The sequence below is a fragment of the Phacochoerus africanus genome, chromosome 6 (genome assembly GCF_016906955.1).
Source record: "Phacochoerus africanus isolate WHEZ1 chromosome 6, ROS_Pafr_v1, whole genome shotgun sequence".
In the NCBI taxonomy this organism is placed as follows: domain Eukaryota; kingdom Metazoa; phylum Chordata; class Mammalia; order Artiodactyla; family Suidae; genus Phacochoerus; species Phacochoerus africanus.
The window spans coordinates 81,236,708-81,259,436 of record NC_062549.1 but is presented as its reverse complement, the minus strand read 5'-3'; the positions used below and the strand labels follow the sequence as shown (position 1 = coordinate 81,259,436).

At 34.4% G+C, this 22,729-nt stretch overlaps 1 protein-coding gene across 2 annotated transcripts in view; it reads right to left on the bottom strand.

Moving 5' to 3' along the window:
* The window catches only part of KIFAP3 (kinesin associated protein 3), a 171,789-nt gene that overhangs the window by 104,039 nt on the left and 45,021 nt on the right, over positions 1–22,729 (bottom strand). For both annotated transcript variants that reach the window (XM_047783966.1, XM_047783965.1), the window contains exons 8-9: positions 22,462–22,560; positions 3,199–3,377 (exon numbers count right to left, since the gene is read on the bottom strand). In XM_047783966.1, the coding sequence (XP_047639922.1) occupies positions 3,199–3,377; positions 22,462–22,560 (278 nt within the window). The remainder of the gene's footprint in view (positions 1–3,198; positions 3,378–22,461; positions 22,561–22,729) is intronic.

Genomic DNA, 22,729 nt, shown 5'->3' with positions numbered 1-22,729 from the left:
AACTTCTTGAAAAATCACAGGAAGAAATCTTTGTGACTTAAGCATAGATTTTTTTAGGTACAACTCCAAAGCACAATCCGTTAAAGACTTTTTTTTGATATAATGGATTTCATAACAATTAAAACCTTCTGCTTTTCATAGGAGAATGAAAACACAAACCACAGAAAATGAGTAAATGTTTATAAAATATAACTGATAAAAGACTTATATTCAAAATATAAAAACTTTCCAAGTTTAATAATAAAAAAATAAGCAACCCAAGGAATACGTATCCTCTGTGTTGTTCTTAAATTCATATTCTAACGACTTACTCCCTTTTAAACATAATTTATTTACATAAAAATGTGAAAACTTAATTTAAATCATTAACTGAAAGATTTTTAAAGCAAACTAAACTTCCATTAAAATGTATAACTCTAAAAGGCAAGGTCAGTATTAGTTCATAACAACAGTATAATGAACACTTTATTTAAATAAATAATGCAACCTCACAAATAGATCAGTCATCACTCCCCTCCATCCTTTTTAAATAAAATTACCACAGACTTCATCTGTTACTAATTATGTTAAGTAATATTTTTCTTTCAAAAAAGCAACATATACACTAGTTGTTATAGAAAACTTAATAAAGTTACTTAGAGATTTTTAAAAATTAATTTGTATTTCCATTGCCCAGAATGAAATGTAAAACATGTGCCATGTAGCCCAATCAGATAGTTAAACAATAGACATAGTCTTCTAATCATGTTTCTGGTTCATAAAAGCCCAATCTCAAAAGCTAAATTTAATAGTTGTCTCAACATGTAATACCCTCTCAATTTTGTCTATAAAATGGAATTTGTAGTTAATTAGTACTTTAATTAAAGGTTCTATGTAAAGTGATAGATTATCAAACAACCTATGACGAAATTTATTTCAGCCTTTAAATTAACTCTCTTCCAATGTTTCTTAAAGCCGACATTTAAAAATTGCCAGAGTTCCTGTTGTGGCTCAGTGGAAACGAATCCAACTAGTAACCACGAGGTTAAGGATCAGTGGGTTAAGGATCCAGTGTTGCCGTGAGCTGTGCTGTAGTCTGCAGACACAGCTCAGATCTGGTGTTGCTGTGGCTGTGGTGTAGGCCAGAAGCTATAGCTCTGATTTGGCCCCTAATCTGGAAACCTCCATATGCCACGGGTGCAGCCCTAAAAGGAAAAATAAATAAATTAATAAAATAAAAATTGCTTATACTTAATCTTACTAAAACTTTAAAAAAATAAATTAAAAACAAACAAAAAATATGCCTTGGAGGCAGAGAGAAGAGTAGGAAGCCAAAATCCTGCAATTGTTTCCTTGAGCAAATTATTTAACCTTGCTGAATAATAATCCTGTTATTCATCTGCAAAATTAGAAATTAATTTACAAAATTCAGACAGGGTTGTAAGGGCCAGTCAAGCTCTTAAAATCCTGATTCTATAATGCCCTGAAATAAAATGATTTTTTTCCACAGTGAAGATGAAATGCATACCATATACACTAAAAATCCCACCAATCAAATCATTCTCATGACCTTGGATGAATTACCTCAGTTTTTCCTCCTCAATCAAAAAATGAGATTTGATGAGACTATTTATATTTTACCTTCTGAAGCTATGATCTTATCAGAAAATATTTAATTATATTGAGAACATTTTTGATAGAATAAACACATAAGAAAGAGTATTATTTAAATATAAATCTAAGCAATACATAGTAGTGATGGCAAATCAACATGAATTTTGCAAACTACAATATGAATTCTGTACTAAAGGTGAATTTATTCCAAAAATATAAATGGAAGAATATTTTTCAACTTACATCGAGGAAGCAATTACTTAGGTACACCCTAACAATACTCAGGGGTATATATATATATAACCATGTCATATTCTTCATGAATATAAGATCAATGTTTTGATTAATCTAGGTAAATTCAAGCTTAAAATATTATCAGACACACAAAGATCATCAAAAATCATCAAAACTAATGATGAAAATTGCATGCTAATATCTGTGGGTAAAATAAAATTTCATACATTTCAAGTATCAGAATTCAAGGCACTTATCAATCTGATGAATAAGTCTCAGGTTTTCAAAGATCATGTCATGTTATTTAATAGTCCTAGTTCATTAGGTTTTAAAAGAAGTAAAAAGAATAGGTAGAAACACTAAATATTTAGACTATCTCAAGGAAAGTCCACTTATACCAATAATACAGTCACGTAATGATCCTTAATAGCATACAACTCTAAAACAGTTTCCAATGATCCAATGATTCTTTTTCTAGAAATCTATGCTAAGAAATTAAACAGATATACAGACAAAGATGCATGTACAGATATGTCCACTGAAGCCTTAATTATAACAGTTAAAATTATAAATAAAAAGTATCTGAAGATGAAGTATAGTTAATATATGATCTATTTAATATAACATTGTGCTTACAAAGACTTTTTAATTACATGGGAAAAGCAGACAATTTTTATTCCATTTTTACATATTTCTACACTATGTTTTTCAGATGGAGAAATAATATATGATCAATTTATACTATTTCTCAAAGACAACAGAATCAATGCAATATAAGACGGCCAATTAAAACCTACTGTACCCCCTTGCTGTACAGTGGGAAAATTAAAAAAAATATTAAAAAAAAAAAACCTACTGTAATGACTCAAATGAGAAATGAAGAGGATATAAATAAAGAGGGCATGAACTAATACAATGGTACTGGGAATAGAAAGAGGGTATAGCTTTAAGAGATTCTTAAGCAGAATCGACAGGTTGTGGTTACCAGCTGGAATGGCAGATAAGAAAGAAGACACTGAGCTAAACTGAAATTCCATACACTAATATCAGAAATGCAGGAGAAAGAATAGCTTAGGGGAAAATAATAAAACCAGATGACTCTAAAGCACAATCTTAAGTTTATATTACTTTCTATATATTACATTTATTATGGATTCATTCTGTACAATATATTAGGGAAATATTTTTATCCAAAAAACTTCAATTTGGAATGTTAATTAATATGAACCATTTTTCCTAATGAAGCCATTTAAGTGAGTTACTGCTATTATAAAAGTTTTAATCAGCATTATCTCAGTAGGGGGTAAGTGTTTATTTTTTATCAAACCATTCTAACAAAAATAGTAAATGGGCTATTTCAATGTAAGTTACCATATCGTTTTTATTCTCCATAAAAATGCTGAGTTTCTTCAAGAATGACACAACAAGAATAAGCAGCTCAAAATTGTCCCGATCAAGAGCCTTCACCAGCATGTGAACTATATTCTTGTTCCTCATCTTCAGTTCTGTACGTGTATCCTCAGCAAGATTCAGAAGCAAATAAAGAGCAACTAGAAAAGTAAAATAGATGAGAGTTAAATAATTGGCACATTGATTCAATAATTTAATAAATCAGTATTACTCACTAAAGTAACAGATGTATTTCTTTCTTTTTTCTTTTTTTTTTTTTTTTTTTTGCTTTTTAGGGCCTCACCTGTGGCATATGAAAGTTCCCAGATTAGGACCTAATCAGAGCTGCAGCTGCTGCCACAGCCACAACAATGAAGGATCCAAGTTATGCCTGTGACCTATACCACAGCTCACAGTAATGCCAGATCCTTAGCCCACTGTGCAAGGACAGGGATTGAACCCACGTCCTCATGGATACTAGTTGTGTTTGTTACTGTTGAGCCACAATGGGAACTCCACAGATGTACTTCTAAAAACATAACATATTATAACCTTGAAAATTTAAACAGTTAATTTATTAATTGGAAAACATGTATTATTACTGAATATATGCTATATGAAATAATAACATTCTTATGTTTCGGAGAAAGACACAATAACCAAATAAGACAATGATTTAGCTCCCTCTTAGAGCTATAAGTTTAATAGTAATCAAATAGTAATTAAAAGTATATGTTAACAAATAATAAAACAAGAAAAATAATTTTATACATATAGAAAATGGTAAAATTTCAACAATTAGCAATAAAACCAAGAGCTGGTTCTTTGAAAAGGTAAACAAAATTGAAAAACCTCTGGCTAGACTCACCAAGAAGAGGAGAGAAAAAACCCAAATAAACAAAATCAGAAATGAAAAGGGAAAAATCACAACGGATACTATAGAAATACAAAAAACTGTGAGAGAATACTATGAACAATTGTATGCTAACAAATTTGACAACCTAGAAGAAATGGACATCTCTCTAGAGACTTACAGTCTGCCAAAACTGAATCAAGAAGAAATAGATCAACTGAACAGACCGATCACTAGAAATGAAATTGAATATGTCATACAAATAAAATATGTCCTACAAATAAAAGTCCAGGACCAGATGGCTTCACAGGTGGATTCCACCAAACATACAAAGAGGAACTTACACCCATCTTCCTTAAAATTTTTCAAAAGGCTGAAGAAGAAGGCACACTCCCAAAGACATTCTATGATGCCACCATCACCCTAATTCCAAAACCAGACAAAGATACCACCAAAAAAGAAAACTGTATAGGCCAGTATCTTTGATGAATAGAGATGCAAAAATTCTCAACAAAATTTTGGGCAACTGAATCCAACAACATATAAAAAAAAATCATACACCACAATCAGGTGGGATTCATCCCAGATGCACAAGGATGCTTCAAAGTATGCAAATCAATCAACATCATTCACTACATTAACAAAAGAAAAGTCAAAAACCACATGATCATCTCCATAGATGTAGAAAAAGCAATTGACAAAGTCCAACATCCATTCATGATCAAAACTCTTACCAAAGTGGGTATAGAGGGAACATACCTTAACATAATCAAAGCCATTTATGACAAACCCACAGCAAATGTAATACTCAATGCAGAAAGGCTGAAAGCCTTCCCACTAAAATCTGGAACAAGACAAAGATGCCCACTCTCACCACTGTTATTCAATATAGTACTGGAAGTCCTAGCCACAGCAATTAGACAAACAAAAGAAATGAAAGGCATCCAAATAGGAAGAGAAGTAAAACTGTCACTGTATGCAGATGACATAATACTATATATAGAAAACCCTAAGGACGCAACCCAAAAACTACTTGAACTGATAAACAAATTCAGCAGAGTAGCAGGATAGAAGATTAACATTCAGAAATTTCTCACATTTCTGTAAACTAACAATGAAATAGTAGAAAAGGAATACAAATATACAATACCCATAAAAATTGCAACCCAAAAAATTAAATACCTGGAAATACACCTGAGCAAGGAGGTCAAGGAGGTAAAGGACTTATATGCCGAGAACTATAAAACATTAATCAAGGAAATGAAAGAAGATGTAAAGAAATGGAAAGATGTTCCATGCTCCTGGGTTGGAAGAATTAATATCATAAAAACAGCCATACTACCCAAAACAATCTACAGATTCAATGCAATCCCTATCAAATTGCCCATGACATTTTTCACAGAACTAGAACAAATAATCCAAAAATTTATATGGAACCACAAAAGACCCAGAATTGTCAAATTCTGAGGAACAAAAACCAAGCAGGAGGCATAACTCTCTCAGACTTCAGGCAATATTACAAAGCCATGGTCATCAAGACAGTGTGGCACTGACACCAAAACTGACATACAGATCAATGGAACAGAACAGAGAACCCAGAAATAAACCCTGACACCTATGGTCAATTAATCTTTGACAAAGGAGGCAAAAACATGAAATGGGAAAAAGACAGCCTTTTTAGCAAGTATTGCTGGGAAACCTGGACAGCTGCATGCAAATCAATGAAACTAGACCTCACACTCACACCATGCACAAAAATAAACTCAAAATGTCTGAAAGATTTAAATAGAAGACAAGACACCATCAAACTCCTGGAAGAGAACAGAGGCAAAATATTCTCTGACATCAACCTTTCTCAGGTCAGTCTCAGAAAGCAACAGAGATAAAAGCAAAAACAAACAAATGATATCTAATCAAACTGACAAGCTTTTGCACAGCAAAGGAAACCAAAAAGAAAACAAAAAGACAACTTACAGAAGGGGAGAAAATCGTTTCAAATGATGCAACTGAAAAGGGTTTAATCTCTAAAATATGCAAACAACTTATACAACTCAACAGCAAAAAATGCAACAGCCCAATGGAAAAATGGGCAAAAAACCTGAATAGACAATTCACCGAGGAAGTTGTACAGATGGCCAACAAGGACATGACAAAATGCTCCACATTCCTGATTATTAGAGAAATGCAAATCAAAACTACCATGAGATACCACCACCTCACACCAGTCAGAATGGCCATCATTAACAAGTCCACAAATAACAAATGCTGGAGGGGGTGTGGAGAAAAGGGAACCCTCTTGCACTGTTGGTGGGAATGCAAGTTGGTACAACCACTATGGAGAACAGTATGGAGGTACCTTAGAAAACTCTCCATAGAACTACCATATGACCCAGCAATCCCACTCTTGGCCATATATCCGGACAAAACTTTCCTTAAAAAAGACACATGCACCTGCATGTTCGTTGCAGCACTATTCACAATAGCCAAGACATGGAAACAACCCAAATGTCCATCGACAGATGATTGGATTAGGAAGATGTAGTATATATACACAATGGGATGCTACTCAGCCATAAAAAAGAACAAAATAATGCCTTTTGCAGCAACATGGATGGAACTAGAGACTCTCATCCTGAGTGAAGTTAAGTCAAAGAGAAAGACAAATACTTTATCATATCCCTTATATCTGGAATCTAATACACAGCACAAATGAACCTTTCCACAGAAAAGAAAATCATGGACTTGGAGAATAGACTTGTGGTTGCCAAGGGGTGGGGGAGGGAGTGGGATGGATTGGGAATTTGGGGTTAATGGATGCAAACTATTGCCTTTGGAATGGATTAACAATGAGATCCTGCTGTGTAGCACTGGGAACTATGTTTAGTCACTTATGATGGAGCATGATAATGTGAGAAAAAAGAATGTATACATGTACGTGTAACTGGGTCACCATGCTGTACAGTAGAAACAAAATTGTATTGGGGGAAATAACAATAACAAAAATTAAAAAAATAAAAATAAAAGCACAGGGGAAAAAAATAAACGAAACTTTAAACCTAAAAAAAAAAAGTACAGCTGAATTTGAGGATACTTAAACCTATTTTTCATATTCAAAATATCATCACACAGAAAATGACTATATAAAATTCATTATATAATTGTTACACTAGCTAAAGCTGAGGCAACTAAAATTTGTTTTAGATACCTGTAATAATAAGGCTTAGGTTCTCATAAAAAACTCATTTAATTGTTCTATTCTGACAGTGAGAATTATATATAATGGTAATGCTTTCCATTTTTCATTGACTGACGGGAAGCTACAGAGTTAAATCTGAAAAGTTTCTGTCAAAATGTAGGTAGACTATTATGGCCAACAAAGTCTTTTTGCTCTACTCTACTATGGCCTTGATTTTTTAACTCAATGTTTTAGTACTTCATTAAATATACTCTTATAAACCATCTCTAAATCTGTATGAAAAAATCATATATTTTATGTATATACATATGTGTGCATGTATATCTATATATATATAAAAATTTTGATTTAACAAATATTTCAAATGTACAGGCAATTTACACTAATTAAGTATCTATTATATGCCAGGCACTGCACTAGTTGATATAGAAACAGCAACACATTGTAATTTTTTGTTTTAATATTACCATTTTTCCATTACAGTTGATTTACTGTCAATCCATTGCAATTTTAAGCCAATTTTATGAGGAAAGAAATATAAAAATTTACAGATGGGGAACTCTAGATTCAGAGAAGTTAAATAACTTGCTCTAGCCACACAGCAAGAAAGTCCACTGGAATTCAAAGCTCACACTTTTATACTACTGCCTCATGCTGACTTTCCATACAAGGCACTAATAAAAGGTTTTAAAGTTGTGTTGAAAAAGCGCATAGTAGACTTCTTCCAACGAAGATACATGTAATGGGTTGATTAGTATTCTCCAAAAATTTCCATCCACCCACAACCTGAGAATTGGACCTAATTTGGAAATAGGGTCTTTGCAGATATAATTAGGGTGAGGTCATAATGGATTAAGGTAGACCTTGAATCTAATGATCAGTGTTCTCACAGAAGAACAGACAACATAACAGACAAATACAGTGGGAAGAAGGCCATGTTAGATGAGAGAAGAGATTGAGCAGATGCAGCCACAGGCCAAGGAACACCAAGGATTGTCAGGAGCTACCAAATGGTAAGACGAGCCAAAGAAAGATTCTTCTCTAGAGTCTTCTGCATAGCCTTGCTGACATCCTGATTTTGGTTTTCAAGCCTCCAGGACTGTTAAATTTCTATTGTTTTAAATCACCCAGCCTGTGGCACTTTGTTTTGGCAGCTCTAGGAAGGTAATACTATAGAGTATTAATTCCGTAACCTGAATTAATTATAAAACCCTCAACTGAAACAACAGCAACAAAACAGACTAAGGGTTTTCACGACACTAGATAGTAGATAATGAAGAATAGTTATTCCTGAGAGAGGAAGAACAAATGGCATGACTCATGATTGCCCCACAATACTGTCTTGAGAGTTTTTAGTCATGATACATACAAGGAAAAATCCCAGCAGAACCCCAAAGAATTCCTGAATGATAGATGGAACCAAGGGACCCAAGAAGCCAAGGTGGTCAGAGTTCACAGAAAGGAATACCAGAGAGGACAGTGCTGCAAAAAGAGAGAATTCCAGAGTTCCACAGAGGTCTACCTTGTGTATTGAATACTGGCTGGTCACATGGTACTAGTGAGATGCAGCAGAACAAAATGAGAGAATAGAAGAAAAAGTACATGGCATGCATACATGGTTAGAAGTAATGCCTATTTTTACCAGCCGTACTGGAAACTTCGTAATTCATGGGCCATTGGATAGAGTACTTTCATGGGTCTTCACTCAGCAGTATGGAATAATTAGCTTCAGACTAAATGTTGTTCATGTCTAGACTAACTAATCATAAGAGCAAGATCCAAAAGGGTCAGACTGTTTCCGAGTAATTTAATGATGTCCCACAAAAAAAGCTCAAGAATAGTTATAAGAATAAAATAATACCTAACAACTAAAAATGTAAATTTCACATTGTCCTACCTCCAATCAAAGACTGTCAGTCATTCAAAAACGCAGGTAAAACATAACCCATAAGAAGAAAAAATCAGCCAACTGAAACTGTCCCAGAACTGACACCACAGTTAGAATAGTCAGACAGGAACCTCAGAACAGTTATATAACTGTATTACAAATGTTCTAAAAGTTAAGTAGAGATATGGAGGCTATAAAAATGTCTAGCAATAGAAACTACAATGCCTGAGATTGTATACTAAATGGAATTAACCTCAATTTAGAGACTGGAGAAAAAAAGATTAGTGAAATTGGAAACATAATTAGAAACTACCCAAAACTAAACATACAGAGAAAAATAACAAGAAAAATGTAGGGAGTTCCTGTCATGGCTTAGAGCTTAACAAACCCAACTAGTATCCATGAGGACATGGGTTTGATCCCTGGCCTTGCTCAGTGGGTTAAGGATCTGGCACTTCCATGAGCTGTGGTGTAGGTTACAGACGTGGCTCAGATCCTGCGTTGCTGTGGCTGTGACATAGCCTGGTAGCTGTAGCTCCAATTCATCCTCTAGCCTAGGAACCTCCATATGCCACAGTTGTGGCCCTAAAAAAAATTTTTTTTTATCTCTTTAGGTAGGTTTACTCCTAGGTATTTTATTCTTATGGATGTGATGGTAAACGGTATTGCTTCCCTAATTTCTCTTTCTGATCTTTCATTGTTAGTATATAGAAATTCAGTTGATTTCTGTGTTTAATTTTGTATCCTGAGACTTTGCCAAATTCATTGATGAGCTCTAACAGTTTCCTGGTATTGTCTTTAGAATTCTCTAGGTATAGTATCACGTCATCTGCAAATAGTGATACTTTTACTTCTTCCTTTCCAATTTGGATTTGTTTTATTTCTTTTACTTCTCTGCTGTGGCTAGGACTTCCAAAACTATGTTGAAGAGTAGTGGTAAGAGCGTACATCCTTGTCTTATTCCTGATCTCAGCAGGAATTCTTTCAGCTTTTCACCATTGAGAATGATGTTAGCTCTGGGTTTGTCATATATGGCCTTTCTTATGTTGAGGTAGGTTCCCGCTATGCCCACTTTCTGAAGGGTTTTTTATCAGAAATGGGTATTGGATGTTGTCAAAGGTTTTTTTCTGCGTCTATTGAAAGGATTATATGGTTTTTATTCTTCAGTTTGTTAATGTGGTGTATCACACTGATTGATTTGCGGATATTGAAGAATCCTTGCACCCCTGGGATAAATCCCTCTTGATCATGATGTACAATCCTTTTAATGTATTGTTGGATTCAGTTTGCTAGTATTTTGTTGAGAATTTTTGCATCTATGTTCATCAGTGAAACTGGCCTGTAATTTTCTTTTTTTGTGGTATCTTTGTCTGGTTTTGGTACCAGGGTGATGATGTCTATGACAAGAGGGGCAAGAATATACAATGGAGAAGACAGCCTGTTCAATAAGTGGTGCTGGGAAAACAGCCACATGCAAAAGAATGAAACTAGAACACTCTATAACATCACACACAAAAATAAACTCAAAATGGATTAAAGACCTAGATATAAGACCAGATACTATAAAACTCTTACAGGAAAACATAGGCCAAACACTCTCCAACATAAACAACACCAACATATTCTCAGATCCACCTCTTAGATTAATGACAATAAAAACAAAAATAAACAAATGGGACCTAATCAAACTTAAAAGTTTCTGCACAGCAAAGGAAATTCTCAACTAAACAAAAAGACAACCCACATAATGGGAGAAAACCTTTGCAAATGGATCGACTGACAAGGGATTAATCTCTAAATTTTACTTACCACTCAATACCAAAACAACAAACAACCCCATCAATAAATGGGCAGAAGATCTCAACAGACAATTCTCCAAAGAAGACATACAGATGGCCAAAAAACCCTCATGAAAAGATGTTCAACATCACTCATTATTAGAGAAATGCAAATCAAAACCACGATGAAGTACCACCTTACACCAGCCAGAATGGCCATCATCAAAAAGTCTACAAACAATAAGTGCTGGAGAGGATGTGGAGAAAAAAGAACTCTATTACACTGTTGGTGGGATTGTAAATTGGTGCAACCACTGTGGAAAACAGTACGGAGATTCCTCAGAAAACCAAAAATAGAACTACCATTTGATCTAGCAATCCCACTCCTGGGCATCTATCCAGAGAAAACCATGACTCGAAAAAACACATGTACTCAATGTTCATTCCAGCACTATTTGCAATAGCCAAGACATGGAAACAACCTAAATGTCCATCAACAGAGGAATGGATCAAGAAGATGTGGTACATATACGCAATGGAATACTACTCAGCTATTAAAAGGAACAAAATAATGGCATTTTTAGCAACACGAATGGACCTAGAAATTATCATGCTAAGTGAAATTATCATTATCAGTCAATGAGACACCAACACCAAATGCTATCACTTACATGTTGAATCTGAAAAAAGGACACAATGAACTTCTCTGCAAACAGATAGTAACTCATAGACTTTGAAAAACTTATGGTTTCCAAAGGAGACAGTTTGAAGGGTAGGGGATACACTGGGGGTGTGGGATGGAAATAGTATAAATCTGGATTGTGATGATCACTGTACAAGTATAAATGTAATAAAATAATTGGGTAATAAATTTTTTTAAAAATTGTAAAAGACAATAAAAAAATTAAAAAAAGAAGAAAAACGTAAAGAGTAATCATCAGTGAACTATGGAACAACTTCAAGTGGCCTAATACACATTTTATTGGAATCTCTGAAGAAATGATAATTGATAATTTTCCAAATTTAATAAAAAATATAAATCCACAACCCCAATAAGGTCAGTGAAATCCAAGAGCAAGAAACATGAAAAAAGCTACATGAAGGCATAATGTAATTGAATTGGTCAAAATAAATTATAAAGTGACCATATTAAAGCAGCCAGAGGGAACAAACCACATAAAGAGATTAAAAAAAGATACGGATGTCAGACTTCTCATCAGAAACAATGCAAGCATGTCAAATGGAACAACATGTTTAGCAAGTAGAAAAAAATCTGTCACTCTGGATTCATAAACGAGCAAAAAAATTTCAAAAACGAAAAAAACCTAAAGAATTTCTCAGATATAAAATGAAATAATTCATCATTAGTAAATCTATCCTGTGACAGACAGAAACATGCATCTACACAAAAATAGTAGAATCAATGCCAACAGTAATTATCTATGTAAGTATATATGAGTATTTTCTTAATATTTAAATATTTTTGAACTAAAAGTGACAGTCATACAAAAAATAATAATGTATCATAGGTTTTATAACAAACATATATATATATATTATATATATATAAAATATATTAACTTCATGGTAACCACTCATCAAAAATCTGTAATAGATAAACACACAAAAAAGAGAAAGGACTCCAAACATAACACTAAATAAAGATAGTCATCAAATCACAAGAAGAGAGCAAAAGGAAAAAAAAAGGAACATAAAAGGACTGCAAAAATGACCAGCAAACAATTAACAAAACGACCAAAATTACATACCTCTCAATAACTGAAAACAGGTTAAAAGCTCCAGTCAAAAGACATGAAGTGGATATAAAAACAAAACCCAGATATATGCTGCCTATAAGAGAATCATTTCAGATCTAAAGATACAAACCAACTGAAAATGAGAAGACGGAAAAAGATATTCTATGTAAATGGAAACAAAAAGAAAAATGTGGTAGCAATACTTACATCAGATAAACAGACTTTAAAAGATTGTACCTACAAAGGACGTTACATAATGATACAATACAGTGATCACTTCATCAAGAAAATACATCGAGTTAAAATATATATGCACATGGAAACAAAAAAGACCCTCAAGAACTAACCTTGACGATGAACAAAAATAATGGAGGTATCACACTCTGATTTCAAATCATACTAAGAAAGCTACTATAATCAAAACTATGGTACAGCATAAAAACAGACATATATTTTAATGGAACAGAATAGAGGATCCAGGGATAAACTCACTCTTAGATCATCAATTAATCTATGACAATGGAGGTAAGAATATACAGTGGCTAAAAGAGAGCCTCTTTAGTAAATGGTGATGTGAAAACTAGACAGCTATATGCACAAGAATCAACCTGGACTACTTTTTTTTACACCATATACATACATAAACTCAAAATGAATTGAAGCCTTAAATATAAGACCTGAAATCATAAAGCTCCTTGAAAAAAACATAGGCAGTATACTCTGACATCGGCCTTGGCAATAATTTTTTGATATGTCTCCTCAAGCAAGGGAGACAAAAGTACAAGTAAACAAATTGGACTATATCAAACTAAAAATTTTTTGCACAGTGAAGGAAACTATCAAGAAAATAAAAAGGCAGCCTAGTGAATGTGAGAAGATATCTGCATATGATATATCTGATATAAGGCGTTAACAACAAAAATATATAAAGAACTCACACAACTCAACACTGAAAAATCAAACAACTCAAAAGTGGGCAGAGGATCTGAACAGAAAAATTTCCAAGGAAGATGTATAGATGGCCAACATATACATCAAAAATACTTAACATCACTAATCGCCAGGCAAGTATAAATCAAAACCACAAGGATATACCACTTTGCGCTTGTCAAATGGCTATTATCAAAAGAACAACAGATAACAAGTGTTGGCAAAGAGTAGGAAAAAAAAGCCACCCGTGTGCACTGGTAGTGAGAATGTAAATATAGCGACTATAGAAAACAGTATTGAGGTTCCTCAAAAATTTAAAAATAAAACTCTCATACAATCTAGTAACTCCACTTTGGGGTATTTTTCCCAAAGAAAACTAATTTGAAAAGATAGGTGCACCACTATGTTCACTGCAGTATTATTTACAATAGCCAAGTTATAGATGCAGCCTTAGTGTCCACTGAGAGATGAATGAATAAAGAAATGTGGTGTACATACAGATATATATAGACATAATATACAATGAAATATTACTTAGGCATGAAGAAATTGAAATTATATCAACTGGGACATGTATGGACCTAGAGGGTTATTTTGCTAAGTGAAATAAGTCAGACTGAAAAAGATAGTGTATAATTTCTCTTACAGGTGGAATCTAAAGAACAAAACAAATGAACAGACCTAACAAAATAGAATATAATACAAAGAACAAAGTGGTAGTTGTCAAAGAAGAGGGGGATGGGTGGGTGAGTGAAATAGATGAAGGAGATTAAGAGGTACAAACTTCCAATTATAAAATAATTCATAGGAATGTAACATATAGGAACAGAAATATAACACTGTAATATCTTTGTACAGTGATATATGTTAACTAGACAGATCACTTTATAAGGTAGAAAAATATGAAACATGGTATACATCTGAAACTAATGTAATATTTAAGTCAATTATTCTTGAATAAAACACTAAACTAAGTATAATGGAAAAAATAAAAATCATTAAAAAAGAAAAACAGATCTCAAATAAACATTAGGTTGTTACTTAGGTGTTTATATCCCAAGTAACTAAAAAAAGAACAAATGAAGCCCAAAGTTGTAGAAGGAAAGAAATAAAAAAAGATCTGCATAGAAATAATGAAATTGAGAACGGAAAAAAAGGAAAGACCAATGAAACTAAGAATTTTTTTTCAAAAATAAACAAAATTGACAAAGTTTCAGGTAGAATTACCAAGAAAAAAAGAAAGAGTACTCAAATAAATCAAACTGTATATAAAAGCAGACAGAAACACTGGGGTTCTTAAGAGAATAATATGAACAATTATTTGCCAACCAATTTGGATAACCTAGAAAAAATGGATACATTTTGAGAAACATACTACCTGCCAAGACTGAATCATCAAAGAGGAGAAAATCTGAGCAGACCAATAATAAGTAAGAAGACTGATCAGTAATCAAAACCCTTCAACAAAGAAAAGTCCAGGACCAGATGGCTTCACAGGGTAATCTTACAAAACGTTTAAAAAGAAGAATTAGTGCCAATCCTTCTCAAGCTTTTCCACAAATTGAAGAAGGAACACTCCCAAATTTATTTTGCAAGGCCAGCATTACAATGAAACTAGGTAAAGACATTGAAAAAAGGAAAACTAGAGACCATTATCTCTGATTAACAGAAAAGCAAAAATACTCAACAAAAATAGCAGCAAACTGAATGTACCACCAAATTAAAAGAATCATACACTATGATCAAGTGGTATTTGTCTATGAGATACAAGGATAATATCATACTCAAATCAGTAAGTGTGATACATCATATTAATAACATGAAAGGTAAAAATCATATGATTATCTCAATAGAAACAGAAAAAGCACTGGAGAAAATTCAACATCCTTTCATGATAAAACTCAATAAAATAGGAATAGAAGCCAATTATCTTAACATAATAAAAGGCCATATATGAAAATCCTACTGCCAACATCTACACATTGAAAAACTGAAAGCTTTTACTCTAAAATCAATAAGGCAAGGATGCCTACTCCTGCCACTTTTGTTCAAAAATACTGAAAAAAAATAGCCAGAACATTTAGGCAAGAAAAATAAATAAAAGGAATACTAATTGGAAAGGAAGATGTAAGATTGTCTGTTTGCTGAAGATATGATCTTATATACATAAAATTCTTAATACTCCACCAAAAAACTGTTGGAACTAATTAATGAATTCAGTAACATCTCAAGATAAAAAAAAATCAATACACAAAAATCATTGCACTTCTATACACTGACAACTATCTGATGAAGAAATAAGGAAAATGATCTCATTTACAACAGCATCAAAAAAAATTAGGAATTAGGGAATTCCCATTGTGGTGCAGCAGAAGTGAATCCGACTAGTATCCATGAGGATGCAGGTTTAATTCCTGGCCAGGCTCAGTGGGTCAGGGATCCAGCATTGCTGCGAGCTTTGGTATAGGTCACAGAAGTGGCTCAGATCCTGCACTGCTGTGGCTATAGCATAAGCTGGCAGCTATAGCTCTGATTTGACCCCTAGACCGCAAACTTCCATGTGCCACAGGTGGGGCCCTAAAAAGCAAAATAATAATAATAATAATAATAAAATTTAAAAAAGGAATTAAATTTAGCCAAAGGAGAGAAATATTTATGTATTGAAAATTCTAAGAAGTTGATAAAACTGAAGAGGATACAAAAAATGGAAAGATATGCTGTATTCATGGACCACAAGAGTTAATAGTGTTTCAATGTCCATACTACCCCAAAACATATAGAGATTCAATGCCTCCTCTATAAAAACTGAAATGACATTTTCACAGATATAGAAAAAAATTTTTTAAATTAGAATGGAACCACAAGAGACTCCAAATAGCAAAATCAACCTTGAGAAAGTATAAAGCTGGAGGAATCAATCATACTTACTGATTTTAATATATTACAAAGCTATAGTAATCAAAATATATAGTGTGGTACTGGCATAAAAGCAGACATATAGATCAAAGAAGCAGAAGTGAGAGCTCAAAATAAACCCACACATATATGGTCAACTAATACTTGACAGTGAAGCCAAGAATACTCAATAGAGGAAACCACATAAATGGCGTTGATAAAACTGAATGTTTACATACATAAGAATGAAATTGGACCCCTATTTGACACCACTAACAAAGATGAACTCAAATGGATTAAGGACTTAAATGTATAACCTGAAACCATAAAAACCTGGAAAAAAATACAGAAAAAAAAATCTTAACCTTAGTCTTGGCAATGACTTTTTAGATATGATACCAGAAAACACACAACAGAAACAAACATCAGCTGGGATGAAGTCAAATTAAAATCTTCTGCACAGCAAAAGAAACAATCAACAAAATGAAAAGGCATTCTATAAATGGTGGAAAACATTTGCAAATCATATGACTGATAAGGGTTTAATACTTCAAATATGGAGTTTGCATCATGGCCCAGTGGAAACAAATCTGACTAGCATCCATGAAGATGCAGGTTCAGTCCCTGGCCTTGCTCAGTGGGTTAGGAATTTGACGTTGCAGTGAGCTGTGGTGTAGGTTGCAGATGGGGCTCAGATCTGGTGTTGTTGTGGCTGTGGCGTAGGCCAGTGGTTACAGCTGTGATTCGATCCCCAGCCTGGGAACCTACATATGCCATGGATGCAGCCCTAAAAAGACCAAAAAAAAAAAAAAAAAAACCACAAAGCAAAACAAAACAAAACACCTTCAAATATAAAAGGAACTCATACAACTCAAAATCAATCTGATTTTTATGGACAAAAGACCTGAATAGATATTTTTCCCAAAGAACACATACAAATGGCCAATAGGCAGATGAAAAGGTACTCAACATCACCAATTACCAGGAAAATGTAAATCAATACTACACTGAGATACCACCTCACACCTGTCAGAATGGCTATTATCAAAAAGACAAGAAATAAATGCTGGCAAAATGTAGAGAAAAAGGAACCCTGGTGTTCTGTTGTCAGAAATGTAAATTGGTACATTCACTCTGGAAAACAGTATGGTGGTTCCTCAAAAAGTTAAAAATAGAACAACCATATGATCCAGCAATCCTACTTCTAGGTCTATATCTAAAAGGAAAGAAAATCATGATGTCAAAGAGGTATCTAGATTCCCATGTTCACTCCAGCGTTATTCACAAAAGTTAAGCCATACAAATACCCTAAGTGTCTACTGATGCATGAATGGATAAAGATGTGAAATATGTGAGAGAAAGAAAGAGAGAATAGAATACTATTTGTTTATAATAAAGGATATTCTGACATTTGCCACAGATAGATCTTGAGAGGATTATGCTAAGTGAAATAAGTCAAAGACGAATACTATAGATATTCTCACATATACTTATATGTGGAATCTCAAAATGCTGAATGCACAGAATCAAGGAGTAGACTGAAGGTTACCAGAAGCATGGTGGTGGGGGAAATGGGGGATGGTATGAAAGAGTATAAACTTTCTGTTATAAGATGAGTAAATTCAGGAGATCTAATGTAAGGCATGGTATATAAAATATTATATACTTGAATGGTGCTGTGACAGTAGATCTTAAATTTTCTTACCATAACAACAATACAAACAAAACAGTATTTGCGTGAGGTAAAGAATGCGTTACCTAATCTCATTTTGATAAACATTTTGCAATATATACTGGTAGTAAACCATTATACTATATCCCTTAAACTTATACAATGTTACATGTCAATTATATCTCAGTAAAGCTGGGGTGGGGGAATCAATAGTCAACTGCAAAGCAGAAATTGATTGCAACCTTAAAAGCCCCATATTGGAGAGAATCAAGATGGTGTAGTATGCGGCACTCACCTTCTCCTACCAATGCATACAAAACAAACAAACAAAACCCATGTAGAAAATTTCACACCAAACATCTATTAAATGCTGGCAGAAGACCTTAGACTTCCAAAAAGGGCAAGAAACCATGAACATAACTGGGCAGAACAAAAGGAGAAAAAAAAAAGTGTGAGAGAGAAGAGAAAAACTGAATCAAGATAGGACCAGTACTCCTGAGAGGGAACTGTGAAAGAGGAAAGGAATCCACACCCTGGGAGGCCACCTAATTGATAAGATCAGCCTGGACTGAGGAGAAACTCAAAGCTTTGGAGAAAAGCACAGTAGCCAGACTGAGGAGGAGGGCAAAGCAGAGAGAGCGAGCCACACAGATGATAGGTACCATCAACCAGCACATCAAAGCCTGAGACACTTGGGTGGGGTCTGGACACTTACATTCAGGATTTGGAGTTCAGTTCCAGGGACAGTACAAGGGTTGGCTGTGTGGAAACGACCTGAAAGGAATAGGAAGAAGTGCACCAAAACTGAGAGAGTGCAAGAGGAGGTCTGGGGTCATCAGAGAAGCAAGGTACTATTGTTTGGGAGTGAAAAAGGAGGGGATCAGGACCTTGAGAGGAACTTCTTTCTCTCAACATGTATGGGCTTTCAGGCAGCAGGGAGCCTCTTGTGTGGACTACAGGGGGCAGGTGCAAACTACTGCAGTTACCTCAGACTCCTAAGGAGTTCACGATCAGCCACCACTGTGAACTGGTAACGCCTGTGGTCCCAGTCACCTCAGGGGTCACCACTGTGGAGAGCCCTGCAACTGAGTGTTGCCTGTTGCCCTTACCTCTCTGGAATTGTACATGCCATGCCACTGCCTTGTGAAGTGCTCTTGGTGCTGCACCCACCTTCCTTAGGGTCACTGCCACTGCTGAGGGCCATGCAACCAGTAACAGCCTTCCCACCCCCTCTTTTGGTGTGTCCCCACCACTGCCAAGGGCCCAGCAAACAGGTGCTGCCTGCAGGCTTTGCCCACTGCCCCCACCTCCATGGAAGCACATGCAAGCTGTATACCTGCATACCCCCTATCAAGAGGATAATGGCCTGCACACACTGAGGAAAGAGGGAGCAAGCATCCAAACCAAAATCAGCCCTTATGCAAAAAAAAAAAAAAAAAATAGTAAGCCCTCACAAGCTACCCAGGGATGATCCCACACATAAACAGACCTCTAAGACTACAATAGATAATTGCTTTCCCTAAACTCACAGAGTAAGAAAAACATAAGCAAAATGAAGAAGCACAGGAACCATTCCCATTTAAAAGAACAGGAGAATTCCACTGAAGGAGCAAACATCGAAACAGACCTCTGCAGTCTGACACTGAATTCAAAAAGGAGGTAATAAAAATTCCACAGGAATTAAAAATGGATAACAACAGTAACAGCAGATTACCTTAAAAAGGAACTAGAAACTGTAAGAAAGAGCCAAGAAAGATTAGAAAATTCATTTGCAGAGATGAAAGCTGAATTAAAGACAATGAACATAAGAATAAATAGAGCAGAGGAACAAATAAGTTATGTGGCAGACAGAATAATGGAAATCATCCAGTCAGGACAGCAGAGGGAAAATCAAAGAAAAAAAAAATGAAGGCAATATAAGAGATCTATGGGATAATATAAAGCATGCCAATGTATGCATAATATGGATTCCAGAAGGAGAAGAAAAAGAAAAGGGGATCAAAAGTATATTTGAAGAAATTATGGCTGAAAACTTCCCAAATCTAAAGAAGAAAACAGATATCCAGATACAGGAAGCACAATGGGTCCCAAACAAGTTGAACCCAAAGAGACCTACTCCAAGACATATCATAATAAGAATGGCAAAGTTAAAGATAAGGAGAAGATTCCCAAGGCAGCAAGAAAAAAACAAAGAGTTAAATACAAGGGAATCCCCATAAGGCTATCAGTTGTTTTCTCTATAGAAACGTTACTGGCCAGAACAGAGTGGCAATATGTATTCAAAGCCCTAAAAGGGAAAAATCTGTAACCTAGAATACTCTACCCAGCAAGATTATCATTTAAGCTAGGAGAAATAAAGAACTTCTCAAACAAAAACTGAAAGTATACAGTAATACCAAGCCTATCCTAAACAAAATATTGAAGGTCTCCACTAAATAGGATGAAGGAAGAAGACATAGGATGGAGAAAATCACAATTGGAAAGTAGTCAGTTAAATTAAGCCAGTATACAGATCAAAAATGAAAAAAAAACCAAAAAAACAAAAACAAAACCCTATTTGTGAAAGAAATAATAAACACAAGGAACAGCAAAAGGATAAAACATAAAAAAACCCATAAAGATGTAAAACAGGAGATCAAAATCATAAAATGTGGGTAAGAAGAGTAAGAAAATCTAGACTTTTTAAAATAATGTGTTTGAGTGAGTTCCCATTGTGGCTCAGTGGAAATGAACCCGACTAGTATCCATGAGGACATAGGTATGATCCCTGGTTCCGCTCAGTGGGCTAAGGATCCAGTGTTGTCAGGAACTGTGGTATGGGTTGCAGATGCAGCTTGGATCCAGCATTGCTGTGGCTGTAGCATAGGATGGCAGCTGCAGCTCTGATGTGACCTCTAGCCTGGGAACATCCATATGCCACAGGTGCAGCCCTAAAAAACAAAAATGTGCTTGAGCCTATATGACTATCAGTCTAAGGTAAGCAGATATAGGAAGGGGTTAACACATTTGAAAAACAGGGCAACCTCAAATTAAAAACAAATAATACATTTACAAAAAAACAAAAAGAGGACACAAGCAGAAAATTAAAGGAAATCATCAAACCATAAAAAGAAAAAGAAATGAACAAAGGAGAAACATAGACTCAACTGGAAAATAAGGTTTAAAATGGCAATAAACACATATTCATTAATAATTACCTTAAATGTCAACAGATTGAATGTGCCAATCAAAAGACATAGAATGGCAGACTGAATAACAAAAACAAGAGCCTACAATATACTGTCTACAAGAGGCCCACCTTAGGGTAATGGACACATATAAATTGAAAGTGAGGTGATGACAAAGATATTTCCATGCAAATGGAAATGACAACAAAGTGGGAGTCACAATACTCATATCAGACAAAATAGACTTTAAAACAAAGGCCATAAAAAAGACAAAGGACACTATTTAATGATAAAAGGATCAATTCAAGAAGGGGATGTTATACTCATCAATATATATGCCACTAATACAGGAGCAGCCAAATATACACAATAAATATTAACAGACATAAAAGGAGAAATTGATGGGAATACAAATAATAGTAGGAGACTTTTAACACCCCACTCATATCACTGGACAGATATTATAGACAGAAAATGAATAAGGCAACAGATATTCTAAATGACAATAGAACAGTTAGATTTAAATGATATTTTCAGGACACCACATGCAAAAAAATCCAGAATATGCAGTCTTTCCAAGTGCACATGGAACATTCTCTAGGATTGACCACATACTGAGGCACAAAACTAACCTCAACCAATTTAAGAGTATAGAAATTATTTTCAAAATTGTATCAATGACTGAGAAACCATATTATTGATATGTTAAATCTCTCAACCAACCCTGAAAGAGGAGGCTATTTTTCATTAAAGATAAATATTTTGAAAATATTCTAGAAAAGCAACAAAACTGTCACTATATAAGTATAGTAGGGCTTAAGAGACAAGATTCGTATTATTAAAAAGGTCACACATTGGATTAAAAAATTCTTTCTGAGAAAAAAATTTCAAGGATGTAATTTATACATTTAAGATCTGAATGGGGACATTTAGTAGAAGGATAGTAGAGAGTAATTTAAAACATTATTACCAATGCTAAAGACAGAAGGTTTTATAGCACATTAAAATCAATAGAACTTTCAAGTATTCTGGTATTAGCTTTATTCATCTAACAAATTAAATGTAAAGTAAGTACTTTGTTGCTTTTCTCATTGCTTAGGAATTCATACCTCGTAAGAGCTGTTCCTGTTTTACCACAAGCCCCTGGTATTTTTTAAAGGTTTTTTCATAATCTTTTCTCAAGATTTGGTTTTCTGGATCTTCATCAAGTAAACAAGTTAAGGATCATCCATATTCATTGAAGTAAAGAAAATCTACTGAAAAATACTATAAAGAACAGTACCATTAAATTTTATGTGCATGAAGTTCCCGTCATGGCGCAGTGGTTAACGAATCCGACTAGGAACCATGAGGTTGCGGGTTCAGTCCCTGCCCTTG